Here is a 13,317-nt window from a genome sequence, read left to right on the forward strand (position 1 = left end):
GTAACAGACTCGCAGCGTTCCCAGCTACTTTTGGAGAGGTGACTGAGAAGCAAAGCAGTGGGATGGACGCAAGCGCACGCGCAGCGTCGAGGAACTCCAGATTTCATTGAAAACAGAAGAAAGGGGCTGAGATTGACAGGGGAAGTGGCCTTTCCCACGAAACGGGCGGCTTTTTTGTAACTCCGCAAAGCAGCATGCCTCATCGGCCGCACGCACATGTGTCTGCGCCCGATGTACCCGCGCGCCGATGACAAGAATCCTGGTCGGAATTCACGAAAATCTTTGAGGATGAAGTTCTGTTCTAGATTGGAGTGGACGCGGGCCTTGAATCTGATCTTTGGTGCGGCTTGGAAGAAAATCCACGGCATATCATGATACCGGTGTCTCGGAAAACTGCAGACGCGGCCGTCGATTGACGCACACATGCGCCTATTCACGGCAAAACGCATGCAGTTTCTCTTCGCCGCTTCACTACGATCCGCGGCAGCCGCAAAGAAGAAACGCCCCCTTTCACTTGTCGGTACGGCCTCCGCGAACGGTGAAAAGAAATTCACGCGCCTTTCTGCGGGTGAAACTGGAGTTGTTCAGTTCGTTTGGTCTCTCTGGATCATCTGCGGCCCCCACCCCGATGAGGAGAGTTTTACGAAGGCTGGTTGTGACGCCCTGCGCTCACTGACTCCGTTGCCTTACTTTTCCGTCGGCAGAGTCGTCTTTTCACGGGAAGAGTTGCTTTCCTGTCCAAGGAGAGCCTCATTTCATCGAGTGTATGTACACACGTGGCCGGTGGGTTTCGTGTCTGCGGCACTGGCTGTGTCAAGTGACGCAACTCACTTTTCCTCACTTTGTGAAGAGGCTCTTCAGATTCTTTCCGCGACACATTTACGCTATTTTTACGGAGTCGATCCCTCTTGGTTTCGGGGCCCGATTCGCTGTTGTGAAGAGGAGTTTTCTTCGTGACGGCCGCCAAGAAAATTTCGCCTCGTCCTGGCGCTCTGTTCTTGTGCGAAAGCACATGCAACGATTTTTCCGCTCACGCGTCTCGACCTGCTTGACCGATTGCCGGAGGCCAAAGGTTTCAGCGGACTCGCCGATCGCCGACAGCGACCTCGCTGTGCTTGTTCAAAGTTTCATTTTTCTCCACAGGCGACATCCGGCACTGAGGAGGAGGAGGCAAGGACACACAGTCTGGAGCTTCCATCCAGTCGACGTTTCCTGTGGATCGCGTGAATCCCTCTTTCTTTCGTCACACCTCTCGCATTACTTCTTGCCTTGAGAAACAGAGTGGAGCTTCATAGGGCCGTCCGATCCGGGTGTCTTCATCGTACACCCACGGAAATCCAAGAAGCCCTGTACTCGAGAGCAGCACTTGGTGGAGGACTCTGTGTGACTCTTGTGAACGCCGTCTGGAAATTGCGTTTTCCTCCCTCCGTGCCGGCCTGCCGGCAACCTCTTGTTGCCCCGCCCGCCCTTTGTCAGCTCCAGTTGAAAGACTCACAAACTTCCTTTTTTCCCTCGTTTTCTCCACAGAAGTGGCGGGCCCCCCGGCAATCTCCGCTAGTACGTCTGACTCCACAGCTTCAGATGGGCCAGAGGACACAATGAGCGCGTGCAGCTCCTTTTTTGGAAGATTTTCGGGCGTGGGAGCCCCGAAACCACGAGCTATCCGGAGGGACACAAGATTGGTGAGTGCGCCCGTTCTCTCTCTCAGCGACACGGTCTTCGCCAGGACAGGGAGTGGGCAACGATCAGGCGAAGATCATGCGGCTTCGTCTCCTTCTGACGCCTCGCGGAGTCCAGAAAGAAGCCGCCAGACACGGTCCCCAGTTCTTCCAGAGACTCTTGGCCGGAGCCAGGACGCACAACCACCCTGCTCCCCAGCGTGGAGGCATCATTCCCGGCCCTCTCCTGCCTCTTCTCCGTCGCTTAAACTTTCCGGTTTCCTGCTTGCTGGACCTCTCCGGAGACCCGGTTCTTCTGCTGGCTCGTCTGTTCCGCCAACCTCAGCCCTTGTCGCCCACGGGCTGGTGCCCGTCTCCTCTCGCGCAGGGGCGTCTAAGGCATCTGCACGCTTTCTGTCGACGTCGAGGTTCTCGTCGCGGCGGGGAGTTTCAGCGTTGCTCCCCGCGAGCTACACCGCTCTCGGCTCTGGCGCATTCAGCCAAAACCTCGTCGACCTCGGCCGCGCCCGGCCCGCAGCGTTTGCCTCCAGGCGGGGCTACGACAGCCGATGGGTGAAGCGTCTCGACAGACTCAGAGAGTCGAAATTCTACGACCCTGCGCCGATCATCAAGGAGGAAGAGATTTTAGAGGCCGACAAAATCCACCCGCTCTTGAAGAAGGTCACGCCCAGCTGGAACAGTCGCAGGTACGCAATTTTTGCATCATGAAAAGAAAGGGCATGACGCCGCCTTGGCGAGTGCAAGCGTGACTAGAGAGAAGGAGTTACATAGCTGAATGTCAACAGGAACCCATGGTCAAATCAACACTCCACACAAACGTGCATGTGCCGATCTATCCATCTATCTATCTATCTATCATGTCTATTGATATGCATATATATATATATATATATATTTGTTCCCTATCTGTGACTGGAGTTAGAAGGCCAGTCTTGAAGGATGCTTTCTTTGCTGGGTGTGCGAGCAACACATGATCTCTCTATCGTGCGGTATTTCTTCGCGGTGTGTGCTTTCTCCAGAACGGGGCTTCTGGCGTATAAGATTGGCATGATGTCCTTGTGGGACGGGTGGGGAGAGCGGCATGCAGTAACAGTCTGCCAAGTCGACCGCTGTGTGGTGATGGACCAGAGGACGCTGGACAAGGACGGCTACGAGGCTTGCGTCATGGGCATTGGTAAGAAAAATGGAAAACCCTGAACCACCGCGGCATCAGTTTGCTACCGGTTCCTTTACAAAGCATTTGATGTTTCAGCATCCTGTTCGAAAATAAAAACTTAGCGCTCACTTCTTCAACAGACAAAGGACTAGGTCCCGGTTCTGTTGTAGGGTTTGAGGATCGATGCTTCAGCCTCCTTTAACTTCCCGCCTCGTGGGTTCTACCTGTTTTCTCCTCCTGGCAGTTGTGCACTGTCGGTCGCTTTGAAGAACTTTGTTCTTTACGAGGGTGACTGCTTTACGAAAGGCACGCAGGTGTGGAGGAGAGGAGACAGCGTAGACATGGATGGAGTTGGGAAGGGGAGAACAAGAAGAGACACGACACTCCAGACGGGGGGCACTGAACGGGGAGAAAAGAAGGAAGCCGAGGGAGATACAATTGAGCCAGACAAACACATGAGGGATAGAAGAAACAAAATCAGGACGAGAAGTGGGGAAGAGACATGGAGGGCACCACGACTCGGAGAGTGAAGCGTCGGGACTTGAAACGAGGGTGAGGGAATGAGGCAATTCACCACGAGAAGCGTCGATGTGGCCGGAGGGCGTTTCGGATTTACGGCGAAGCCAGGCGTTGCTAATCACATGATTAGAGTGCATGCAGACGGATTCAAGTCATGCGTTCCTTCCGTTCTTGATAGATTTCCTCACACCTCGTGAACGCCCAGTGGTGACAGAAGCCGTAAATATAATGGTAAAACCCAGAGGCAATTTCTGCGTGTGCGGGTCTTCGCAGGGTACAAGCCGATTCACAAGGTGACAAAGCCAATGCTTGGAGTCTACATCCGGTCGCAGATTGAGCCGAAGAGTCGAATCGCAGAATTCAAGTGCAGCAGCGATTGCCTTCTTCCAGTTGGCCACGAAATGTCTGTGCGCCATTTCACTCCGGGACAGCAGGTCTTTGTCAGCGGGTGGTCCAAGGACAAGGGCTACCTGGGAGTGAAGAAGCGATGGGGGTTCGCAGGTGAGCATCATATCCTCTGTACAGAGCCGGCATCAAATGCACAGTTCATAGATACACCTCGTATTGTCACCACCACATTAAAAGTTATTGTTTCTGGACAAATGATTCCGGATCCGGAACTGTGCAACTTACAGCAGCTGTCTTCCCATTAGGGAAAATGAGATCTCTGTGGACCCGGCCTGAAACCAGACGTTTCAGTGTCTGTTGGTGCACAGAGTGCCTCGGAGAAAAAAGTGCAGACCAACTTCGTGCGTGATTTCTCCCTTTTTCCCGCCGTTTTTTATCGCATACCATGGAGATTACACAGTCAAGGCTATCCGACCGTGTGTGTCTGCCTGTATTTGTCCAGGTCAAAACGCCTCCCACGGTGTCGAAGCCAAGGCTCACAGCAGCCCCGGAAGTATCGGACAAAGCAAGACTGTGAACGTCGTGTGGCGCTTCAAGAAGATGGCCGGGCATGCGGGCGGAGACCCCCGTGTCGTCAACTGCAAAGTGTTTCGCATCGAAGCCCAAAGAAATCTCATTTTCCTCAAAGGTAAGACATCAGCTTCTTCGGTGAGACGTGGAAACGCCACGCGACCAGCAGCTGGCGGGGAGTTGGGAGGGGATTTCTCTGGTGTCTCTAGACGTCTTACTCGTGGGTGCGTTTTTCGCCGTCTCTCGACTCCGCTCGTGCGAGTACTCATCTTTCTCTTCCGTTTAAAAGCATTCTAATGTACTACGTGTTGAGTGCCTGCAGACAACTACAGATGGATGTCTATTTACATTATATGCTATCAAAAGAAAGGGGTGACCTACGAGTCACAGAGCCGATGCTTTGTAGGTTGCGCAGGACGGACGGAATTGCCGATGTGGCTTCTGGTCCGTGTTTTCTACAGTGTCAAGCGACAATGTTCCATTTTCTTCCGACAGATAGAGAACCTGTCCCGCGTGCGCATTGCTCAAAACGGTCGCTCATGCGGCCGCGACTACTTGCCGTCGCTCTCAGTTGGTTTGCCCTTTGTTTTTCTTTCCGGTGTTGGTCGCTCCCCCACCCGGGTTCCCCCGCAGGTTGTGTACCAGGCTACAAGGGGAGTTTGATTAAAATAAGCGACGCTCGAGGAAAAACGCACCACAGACACAACCGCCACATTCCCCTCCACTTTCCGACGTTCGTGCCAGAGCCTGGCGTTTCGTACCCCGTCACGCTGGAGTGTCCAGACGCTGAGCAGGACCCGTTTCTGTATCCCGAGATCGCGATCGCGGACAAGGAGAAGTAGACGCTCTTGTAGACAGGAAGAATCATCCGGAAAAGCCACACTGGAGGTCGCGTACGCCCCCAACCTCTCGACTTCCGTTCCTGGTTTTGTCTGCTGCTGGCTGTGTAGACTTGCACTTAAAACGAGATTTTTCGGGGTCAGTAGCAACCACAAACAGGTGGACGGCGGTCGGGGACTCTGAATCGGAACGCCGCAGGGTACCTCACTGTGTTTTCTGGTTTTCCAAGTTTTAAGGAGAATGCCCGTCCCCGTTTTCGTGCGAATGTGGTGTACATTGAGAAAGCCTGCTGCACAGGATACGCAGGTCTTTTGCGTGCTTTGCTGGACGCAGATGGCCGAAACTCGTGAACGCTGGGAAGCAGTCAGTGTTGTGCTGTCGATGAGACTTTCTCTTGACTGGCAATGAAGCGCTGTAGAGACTGTTTTGTCACTGCATTGCATAAAGAAGGCCACACTGAGTTCGGCGAAATTCAATTTAGCCAGCGCTGGTCAGAGTGTTAACTGAAGTCCAGCGGTATGCCTGCTTGGTTTTTTCCCGCTAACGCTGCACCTACCGGTGCACCTTCAATGTTCGAAGTCGTCGTAACGACAAACCATGCGCGAAAAACGGCAGAAAACAAAGGACAAGCTTTCTGGCAATGCGACCAAAATACGGTGAAGTCGTGCTAAATCAAAGCCCTCCCGAACCACTTTCTGTAGACAACAGCTTCCTCAAATTCAAGGTTCCGAACTTTCCGGATACAAGGAGTATTTTTTTACATCTTGAATAATTGTTCACCGGATCCGAGTTCCTTTGTTAAGATAGTTTCCACAACCCAGAGGCTTTCTAGCCAATTATCCACTGTCACTCGTAGACGATCTCCAGCTGGTCAACTCAAACGTTACGTAAGAGGGCGACTCCATTGCTCCATGGAGATCGGTCTGCTTGGTTGAATGAACAAATGACAACCACCTGCGGTGTATCAACAGCTGGTGACGCGTGTACTATTTACCACCCGATTTTTCACCACAGCGGTCGGTTGTGAAAGGAATTACTTTTAACACCGCATAATGCGCCAGAATAAAATATTCAGGTACGATATCAGCACCTCCAGTATGGATTGGTATGCGGAGGGTACCGTATCCTCCGTACAAAGCCGGCTGAAGGAATCACGATTCATCAGTACCGTCAGGGACAGCTCTTTTGACCTCTATGAACGGAGCCACTGCATTTGAACTTCGAGCTTTTTCTTCTTGCTCGGGGTGCCTGATTGTTTCTTCGCGGAGTCTTTTCGGTGAAGCTGTGTGAGTACGTCGTAGCACAGCGACTTCTTCGTTGACGTCTACGATTCGATTTCCCAGGTTGCCTGGAACAAGCTAGCTGGAAAGGAAACACACCCAACAACAGTAAAATAGCTAAAAGGGTTCGACGACAATTCGCTATAACATTGTGGTTGTTCCATATCCGTAACATTTTCAAGGCTCTTCAGGCATTTTCTTAGGTCGCCGGAGTAGATTCCATTCAGGTGCGAATGATCTGGGATGCTGTCATGTTCAGGAACACAGAAAATGCTAAGCAATTTAACCGTTGACAAGCTGCCTAGTATGGCAGCTTCTCTACCATCTTAACAACGTACTACCTGGTTGGTTCTACTCATGCACTAAAGCGGCAGTATTAATGACTGCAGTTTCCAAGGAATCACGAATGGTCTGCTTTTATGTTGTGCAAAAATTGCTCACGGGTTTTCTACCTTGTTCCAATGAAATGTGTGTTCACATCGGCATACAAGATCAAACCTCCGACAAATAAAACCCGTTTGTCCAGTGTGTCTTGCTGTGTCGTGTGCTGTTTATCGGTTCACCGCCAACACCCTCCCGTTGTTGCATGCGCGAGGCAGCAGGAGGCGACGGGTGGGATGAAAGACAAGGAAAAGACTGCTTCGGTGAGCAGCAAACTCCTCAAATTGTCGAAAACGAAAGCACAGTGAGTTCGGAACCGAGGAAGCAATCTGAACTTGTTCCACCCTCCACTAAGGAGACATTGGCAACAACCCCCTCCAGGACTGTGGTGTGGCATTAATGTTGACGAGAGGCTTTCTTCCTTGGCATTTTCTTCTACTGTTTAACTGGAGGCGAGTTGCATCTCATCGTCTTGAATTTCCGTGTGTGTTGCAGGCAAAAGCTTTTGTCTCCCCTTGGCTTTTCCCGTCTCTTCGCTGTCGTGGGCGATCATCTGGCGATGGTACGCAGTCACTCGGCGAACAGTTCCTCGCCTTCACATGTGCACTGAAGTGCAGTTTCGTATCCAGACTTCTTGCCTTCCCCAGCAGTACTGGCTCCACACTCTAGTGGGAACCAGGACCCTCAACAAGCCCTGGGCATAGCCTGCGTCCATCCAGTTCCTAGACAGGTGGCGCCCCAGAATCCAATCCGCGTCTTCTGCGCAGACTCGCCGCACTGCGGAGAACCGCTGCACTACACTGAAGCTCGGTAAACAGAGAGCTTCGAGCTCTGACCCCCTTGACCAACGCCCCCTTTCTCCTCGGTGTCGCATTGTCCTCTTCCTCTTCTGCAACATGCCTCTCGCACCCAGCGTGGGTTCCCGCGTAGTTCAAGGAGCAATGGCAGAAGATGGTCGTTCCAAGGCGCCGAAGGCGGCGAACAAGTCCGGGAAATTGAAGAAGCAGGAGAAAGCCAGTCGCCGTCTGAAACGGGAAGAACAGAGAGCCGCTGCTGCGGCAGTTGAACAGACCGTCCGTACAGCTAAGGGACTCGCTAACTTCTTCGCGCTGGCGACGCCGAACCGGCGTTTCCGTGGAGGCCAAGGAGCCTCGGCTGCTTCAGGTCAACAGCCTCAGGAGAAGCCTGTCGAAAAGAGAGACTTCGCGATCTACGACTGTCCCGCGCCGGCGCTCTTGGCGGTGAATGCCTCCCTCAGTGAAGAGATCTTCAAGATAACCAGCGAGAACATGAAGAACCTGTACAACAAAGTCAATTTCATGGAAAAGGGATGGGACGACGACTTCAAGCGGAAGGAACTCACTCACGAAGACGCTCGCCTCCTCGTCGTGCTGACGGAGGCAGACGAGACTAGCACTCCTGGTAGGGGACTTCGTCGAAACGCCGAGTTCATAGAAACTTGGAAACTCCCTTTATAATGTGCAACAAGAAGTCGGGCCAACGGTGCAGACAGTGAATGATACCATCTATATGTCCTCGCCACTCTTGTGAATCATTCCTTGTGAAGCCTTCTTCAAACATAAACTCGAAGAAACAAAAAGATACAACCACATGCAAAGGCGCATGCACACTTGCAAGTATCTATCTATACAGACTGATATATATATATATATATATATATATATATATATATATATTGAACAACAGATAGATATGTGCGTTTTAAAAAACAGGTGATCACGCGCCGTTGAGCAGAATGTGAACAAGGTCTGCAGCGGTGTCTGCGTATAAATGCGTCTACGTGTGAAGAAGAGAAACTTGCGTGTGAGAGGACGGTGGCGCACAGGTGTCTCCAGAATCGGTGTGTAGACGAACCCGAGGATTTTTTCGGATGTCTTTTTGCTGTTTCAGTTTCCCGCGAGTCCGACGACAGTGCCGCGCTCAAGGATGTTTCTCCCCATCGTCTTGCTGGATTCCTTCACTACCGATTCGAAGTTGAAGAGGCGACTGCTGTGGTGTACGTCTACGAACTTCAAATCAAGGTGAGACCCAGAGACTCACCTCAACTGCTGCATTCAGCGATGTTCCACGCATACCACAGACAGGTGAATGGAGACAAATACGAGATACGAACACACTCATGGAACACGCTGTACATTTGGTTGACGCACTTGCAAGTGTAGTGAATTGCCATGTGCTGCCGAATTACATATATATATATATATATATTTAAATTTGTATATGTATATCTATGTTTGACTATCTAACCTATGTGCGTACATGTCGATAGTAGAAGGACTCAGGCCTGGACACTGTATCACGTTCCTGTTGGCTTAGAGAGTCTTTAGCGCATAGTTTTCGCATGCGAAATTCGCAGGCGCGTTGTCGAAGTTGGTGGTCTCTGTCTTCCTCGTTTCTCAATCGCTGTCTTGTGTTTTTCTGGACATGTCTCAGAGGGCCTACCAGCGCATGTCTGTAGGGCGTCGGTTGATGCTTCTCCTGGAGTTGGCGGCGCGTGCCTTCAACAAAGCCAATGGTCCTTTGAAATTCGATAAATTGATGTGCACTGTGATCAAAGAGAACGAGGGTGCCGTGCGGTTCTACAAGACTCTCTGCGGGTTCGTGGTAGACGAGAGCGACCCGTCCAACTTCGTCAATGAGAAGCTCCAAGAACAGCTGCTGCATGCACTGCAGAAGAGCAGCAAGGGCAGCGCCGCAGCGAAGATGCTCGAGCAAGCACAGGAGGAGGAGGAAGAAGACGAAGAATGCGAATACGAAATCCTGAAAAAGAATCTATAACTTCCCTTGCGAACATAAAGCCAATGATAACTCTACCGCCTTCTTCAGACATAGGTTGACATCCAAATGCAGACGTGCTACCTCGACGACTTGCACATCTACCTATATCCACATATATATATATGTATATATGTATATATGTATATGTATATGTATTTATGTATATGTGTGTATGTGTGTACACGAGACTGTATGTGTGTGCCTGTATACCTATAGATACAAATGTGTATTTGTAGTGTGGAAGATGGAGTCGTTTGTTTTGTGTAGCGACGTATGGACGTGGCGGCGTTTGTCCTGCCTGTAACAAGAATGGGATTTCTTGTAAAATTGGAGTTTCTGTTGGGGACATTCTAATTTGCGGGCGCTGTCTCTGACAGCAACCTCGCTGGAGCCCTCTGGGATTTTCACGAAAGGTACAGATGATTCTGAGGGACTTCCTTTTGTTTTTGATTTCTTGGCCTGAACAGCAAGTGCAGAAAAAAAGACAACTGCGACGGCACCCACGCTGATTGAAGATCAAATGCTAGTCCTTCGGAAAAAGAGACTTTCCGGGTCGCTTGCCGTGAAGGATGCGTCTGCAGATGTTTCGTGTCGCAGCTGATGGAGACACTGTGCGCTGATTCGGTGCGGGACTTTGTGAGAAGTACATGCATCTGAGACCTAAGTGCACCCCTTACGCTGTATCCTCTGTGCGCAATATGATTGACCAACACAGATACATATATATATATATATATACGCATTTATATTGTATATACATATATATACGTATATGTATTTCCTGAAATGCACATCAACGACACATGGTGCACTTGCAATGCGACAAGCGAGTGTGTAACATACCTTTACATATATACATATACAGTATGCACACCAGTAATCAAATTGTCAGGTTATGACGCTGGTCGCCTTTTTCTTGTTTTCCGTTGACAGCGATTGCCCGCAGTTTCTTTTTGCACTCGCGTTCGTTGATTTGACAGTCCGTTGAGCTGCGACTGTGGGGGGAGGCGCGCCAGGCTCGATGGCGTTTGCGCGTTTCGTAATGGGGTGTTAGGAGAGAATACCACAGAGAGAACTGTGACTGTAAAACTCCGCGCCGTAGCGCCAGAAGGCTTGACGCTCTTGTGTTTGTACGTGCCATTGGCATTGCCAAAGAGAAGAAACTGAGAACTTTCACTAAAAACAGATTTCCCTTGAAACAGGACGACTGAGGAGTGCATGCATGTAGAAAAGGCACTTCCACTGAATCAAGAAGCCTGGCGTCTCCATCTTCTTTGCCGTCCAATGCTCGTCTGTCGTATGTTAACACTCATGTAGTCGACTGCGGACACACGACAATCGAGTCTTGGCGACAAAAGACATCTCCAACACTCTGAATGTATACGATTCCCTATATGTCTATTCATGTCATATCATACGTGGTGCTCTGTTCCAAGGAGTTCGTGGCAACTCAGAAATATTAGTCGATATGTATGTGTCAGCGAGTATATAGAAACGAGACTTGCGCAGCAACGTACTGCAAAATGAGTTCATGGGCAACATGTGCCTGGGGAGAGGCTGAGACATCGTGACGCACATGGTCCGTCGCCGGAGACGTCACGCGATATTTCTACACTTTTCTCTCATGAAAGAGAACGCAGCTTTTCCCGGCTTTTCAAGGGTGACCAGCACGCATTCATTTCCCCCAGAACTGCAGTTGTCGACAAACTCGGAAAACGCTGCGACTTTGTCTCTCAGGTGAACGGGAACTGGAGAACGCGTGTTATATATATATATATATATGCACATATACAGGCAGCTAAATAAATACATATATAGGAAACTATGTAAATATACGAATGTATTAGCAATATACAGGTACATATATATCCGTATACAGCTGTGTAACCTAATAAATCTGTGGTTCGTTTTGAAGCCAGAACCACTCTGGCTGAGAGTGGGTCGTTGCAGTTGTGGCCAACGGCGTCGTTTCTCATTGATGAAAGATAAAGGTCTGACTTAGACACGGGAAAGGTTCTCAGAAAACGTACCTCAAGGCAAAAACTAAAGTGAAATTACCATCACAAGTGTGGATTGTGTCTGCCCCTGAAAGGCTCCCATCTACATGCCTGCGTCGCGGCATGGAACGCAGTGCAGGTTCACGGCATTTTTTTCCACGACGGCTGGACGAATCCCACACACCGGCAGGAAGGAAACAGGAAAGCCATTGTGGACACTGAGAGGCTGTGCGGAGACTTTCAAGGGCGACACGATGGGGAAAAACTCACCCTGGCCGCACAAGCAGAAAGCGTTCTCGGGATCCTAGAAAGATAAGTAACTCCGGGCGGCTTCCTAAGACCCCCACAGTGGCACAATATTTATTCCAGTAGAGAAGCCTGAACTGTATACCGTAATGTCGGTGAAACAAAACACGCGACAGTCTGCTCTATGCATGCGGTGCACCGCATTCGCCCCTCGGTTTGCGACCGAAGGCTGCGCGCCAAGACGAGCATGGGATCGCGTCGGAAGTTTCAGAGCCGTCAGTCTTTCGTTTTCCTTCGATCTCGACGGTTGAAGTATATTCCAAGGCGCGAACGTTAATCCGATCAGCGCGGCACTCTGCGTTTATAAGTTACTGCGCCGGCTTACTCCGCCATTCGTCTGGGGTATGGCACTGCATCGAGAACGCGTGGATGCTCGGGAGTTCATCTTTCAGAGCTTCGTTGACCATTCGGTGGCGCTGAAGAAGTTTCTTACCATCAAATGCATCGCTGACAATCACGCAGTCGTAAGCTGCTCCACATCCGCAACTCTTGTCCTCAAGTTTGAGGAAAGCCGGAGAAAGCGCTTTCTTCAGCTTCTCTTCAACGACGGTTTGCTGAGCTCCGCCCGACGTAGAGGTCGCCATGGTGCGCTGCAGCGAGAAGAGTTGCCGTGGCACAAATCGAATCATGAATCTCGCCGGAGAGTCGCAAGTTGAACGATCGCGTTAACAGAGAGGAACCGGAAGATCTGGCTTCCCACTGGTCACCCGTGCAAGAGCGGCCGACCACCGAAACTGCAGGATTTCGGCGCCGAGTGCTTTCAACAATGCGCTCCGGAGGGGCTTCGTGAAAGTCAAGATAACAAAGCCTCGAGTTTTCTCTTTTTCTTCTTCGCGCTGGTTCGCCTTGAGCTGCAATTCACCCTCTTCTTAGGGTTGCGGTATAAGTGTCCTCACCTCGACGTTGGATCGCCTGCATGCGGCGAAACGAAGGAATTCGATCACGAAACAGTCTTCAAAATACTCGGCAGATCCGTCCGATTTGAAAATCAATGCGTTTTAAAAGACTCAATCGGCGAAGGGTTGCTTATGCCCGCGAAAAACCGTGCCACACGACTCAAATCAGCCGCTTTCTCCGGCACCCTGAGAGCTGGCTCTCGAGCGATTTTCATCGACACGCGGCCGTGGGCTAGCGCAAAGACGCTAGCTTTTCCTGCGAGAGAAAGTCTTACTGAAGACCTCGCAGCGGGTCCAATGTCCCGATCTCTGGCCTTCTCTCTCCTCCGCTTTTCAATGGCCTTTCGCGCAGGTAAACCTGCAGCAGTTTCCGAGTTCCAGGTTTCGACATTTTCCCGCGGCAGAGCCGTTCGCAAACCCATGCATGCAGTGAAGGTCACATTGGTCGGCGCGGCAAGACACTAGGAGGAGGGCAGCTCTCTCTGCGTCGTTGAGGAAAGCGAAGGAAACCTGCCGCTTTCTGGTTGCCTAATCGCCTAATCGTCG

The 13,317-nt window shown here is 50.9% G+C and overlaps 4 protein-coding genes across 4 annotated transcripts; 3 read left to right on the plus strand and 1 right to left on the minus strand.

The window, feature by feature from the left end:
• Positions 1–423: 423 nt before the first annotated feature.
• On the plus strand, positions 424–1,078 carry TGME49_230040 (hypothetical protein; the record flags this gene model as incomplete). Its single annotated transcript, XM_002367884.1, has 1 exon — positions 424–1,078. The coding sequence occupies one exon, from the start codon at positions 424–426 to the stop codon at positions 955–957; it is 534 nt and encodes a 177-aa protein (XP_002367925.1). The 3' UTR covers positions 958–1,078.
• A 520-nt stretch (positions 1,079–1,598) lies between these two features.
• TGME49_230050 (50S ribosomal protein L3, putative) lies at positions 1,599–5,114 on the plus strand (the record flags this gene model as incomplete). The annotated part of the gene is made up of 5 exons (XM_002367885.1): positions 1,599–2,365; positions 2,699–2,853; positions 3,628–3,855; positions 4,205–4,390; positions 4,906–5,114. 5 exons carry the CDS (start codon positions 1,599–1,601, stop codon positions 5,112–5,114), a joined length of 1,545 nt encoding a protein of 514 aa, XP_002367926.1.
• A 1,933-nt stretch (positions 5,115–7,047) lies between these two features.
• TGME49_230060 (acetyltransferase, GNAT family protein) lies at positions 7,048–10,102 on the plus strand. Its single transcript, XM_002367886.1, has 3 exons — positions 7,048–8,195; positions 8,685–8,815; positions 9,228–10,102. Exons 1-3 carry the CDS (start codon positions 7,670–7,672, stop codon positions 9,570–9,572), a joined length of 1,002 nt encoding a protein of 333 aa, XP_002367927.1. The 5' UTR covers positions 7,048–7,669; the 3' UTR covers positions 9,573–10,102.
• Positions 10,103–11,804: 1,702 nt separating this feature from the next.
• Positions 11,805–13,131, minus strand: TGME49_230070 (BolA family protein). The gene is made up of 2 exons (XM_002367887.2): positions 12,772–13,131; positions 11,805–12,465 (listed from the first exon to the last, which is right to left on the minus strand). Exon 2 carries the CDS (start codon positions 12,457–12,459, stop codon positions 12,184–12,186), a length of 276 nt encoding a protein of 91 aa, XP_002367928.1. The 5' UTR covers positions 12,460–12,465; positions 12,772–13,131; the 3' UTR covers positions 11,805–12,183.
• Between the last annotated feature and the right edge of the window lie 186 nt (positions 13,132–13,317).

This window comes from Toxoplasma gondii, chromosome VIII (genome assembly GCF_000006565.2).
Source record: "Toxoplasma gondii ME49 chromosome VIII, whole genome shotgun sequence".
Taxonomy (NCBI): Eukaryota; Apicomplexa; class Conoidasida; order Eucoccidiorida; family Sarcocystidae; genus Toxoplasma; species Toxoplasma gondii.

Coding starts and splice junctions, on each gene's coding strand:
- TGME49_230060 (XM_002367886.1), top strand. CDS start 7,670: ATGCCTCTCGCACCCAGCGTGGGTTCCCGCGTAGTTCAAGGAGCAATG. Junction 8,196..8,684: donor AGACGAGACTAGCACTCCTG/GTAGGGGACTTC, acceptor TTGCTGTTTCAG/TTTCCCGCGAGTCCGACGAC. Junction 8,816..9,227: donor TCTACGAACTTCAAATCAAG/GTGAGACCCAGA, acceptor GACATGTCTCAG/AGGGCCTACCAGCGCATGTC.
- TGME49_230070 (XM_002367887.2), bottom strand. CDS start 12,459: ATGGCGACCTCTACGTCGGGCGGAGCTCAGCAAACCGTCGTTGAAGAG.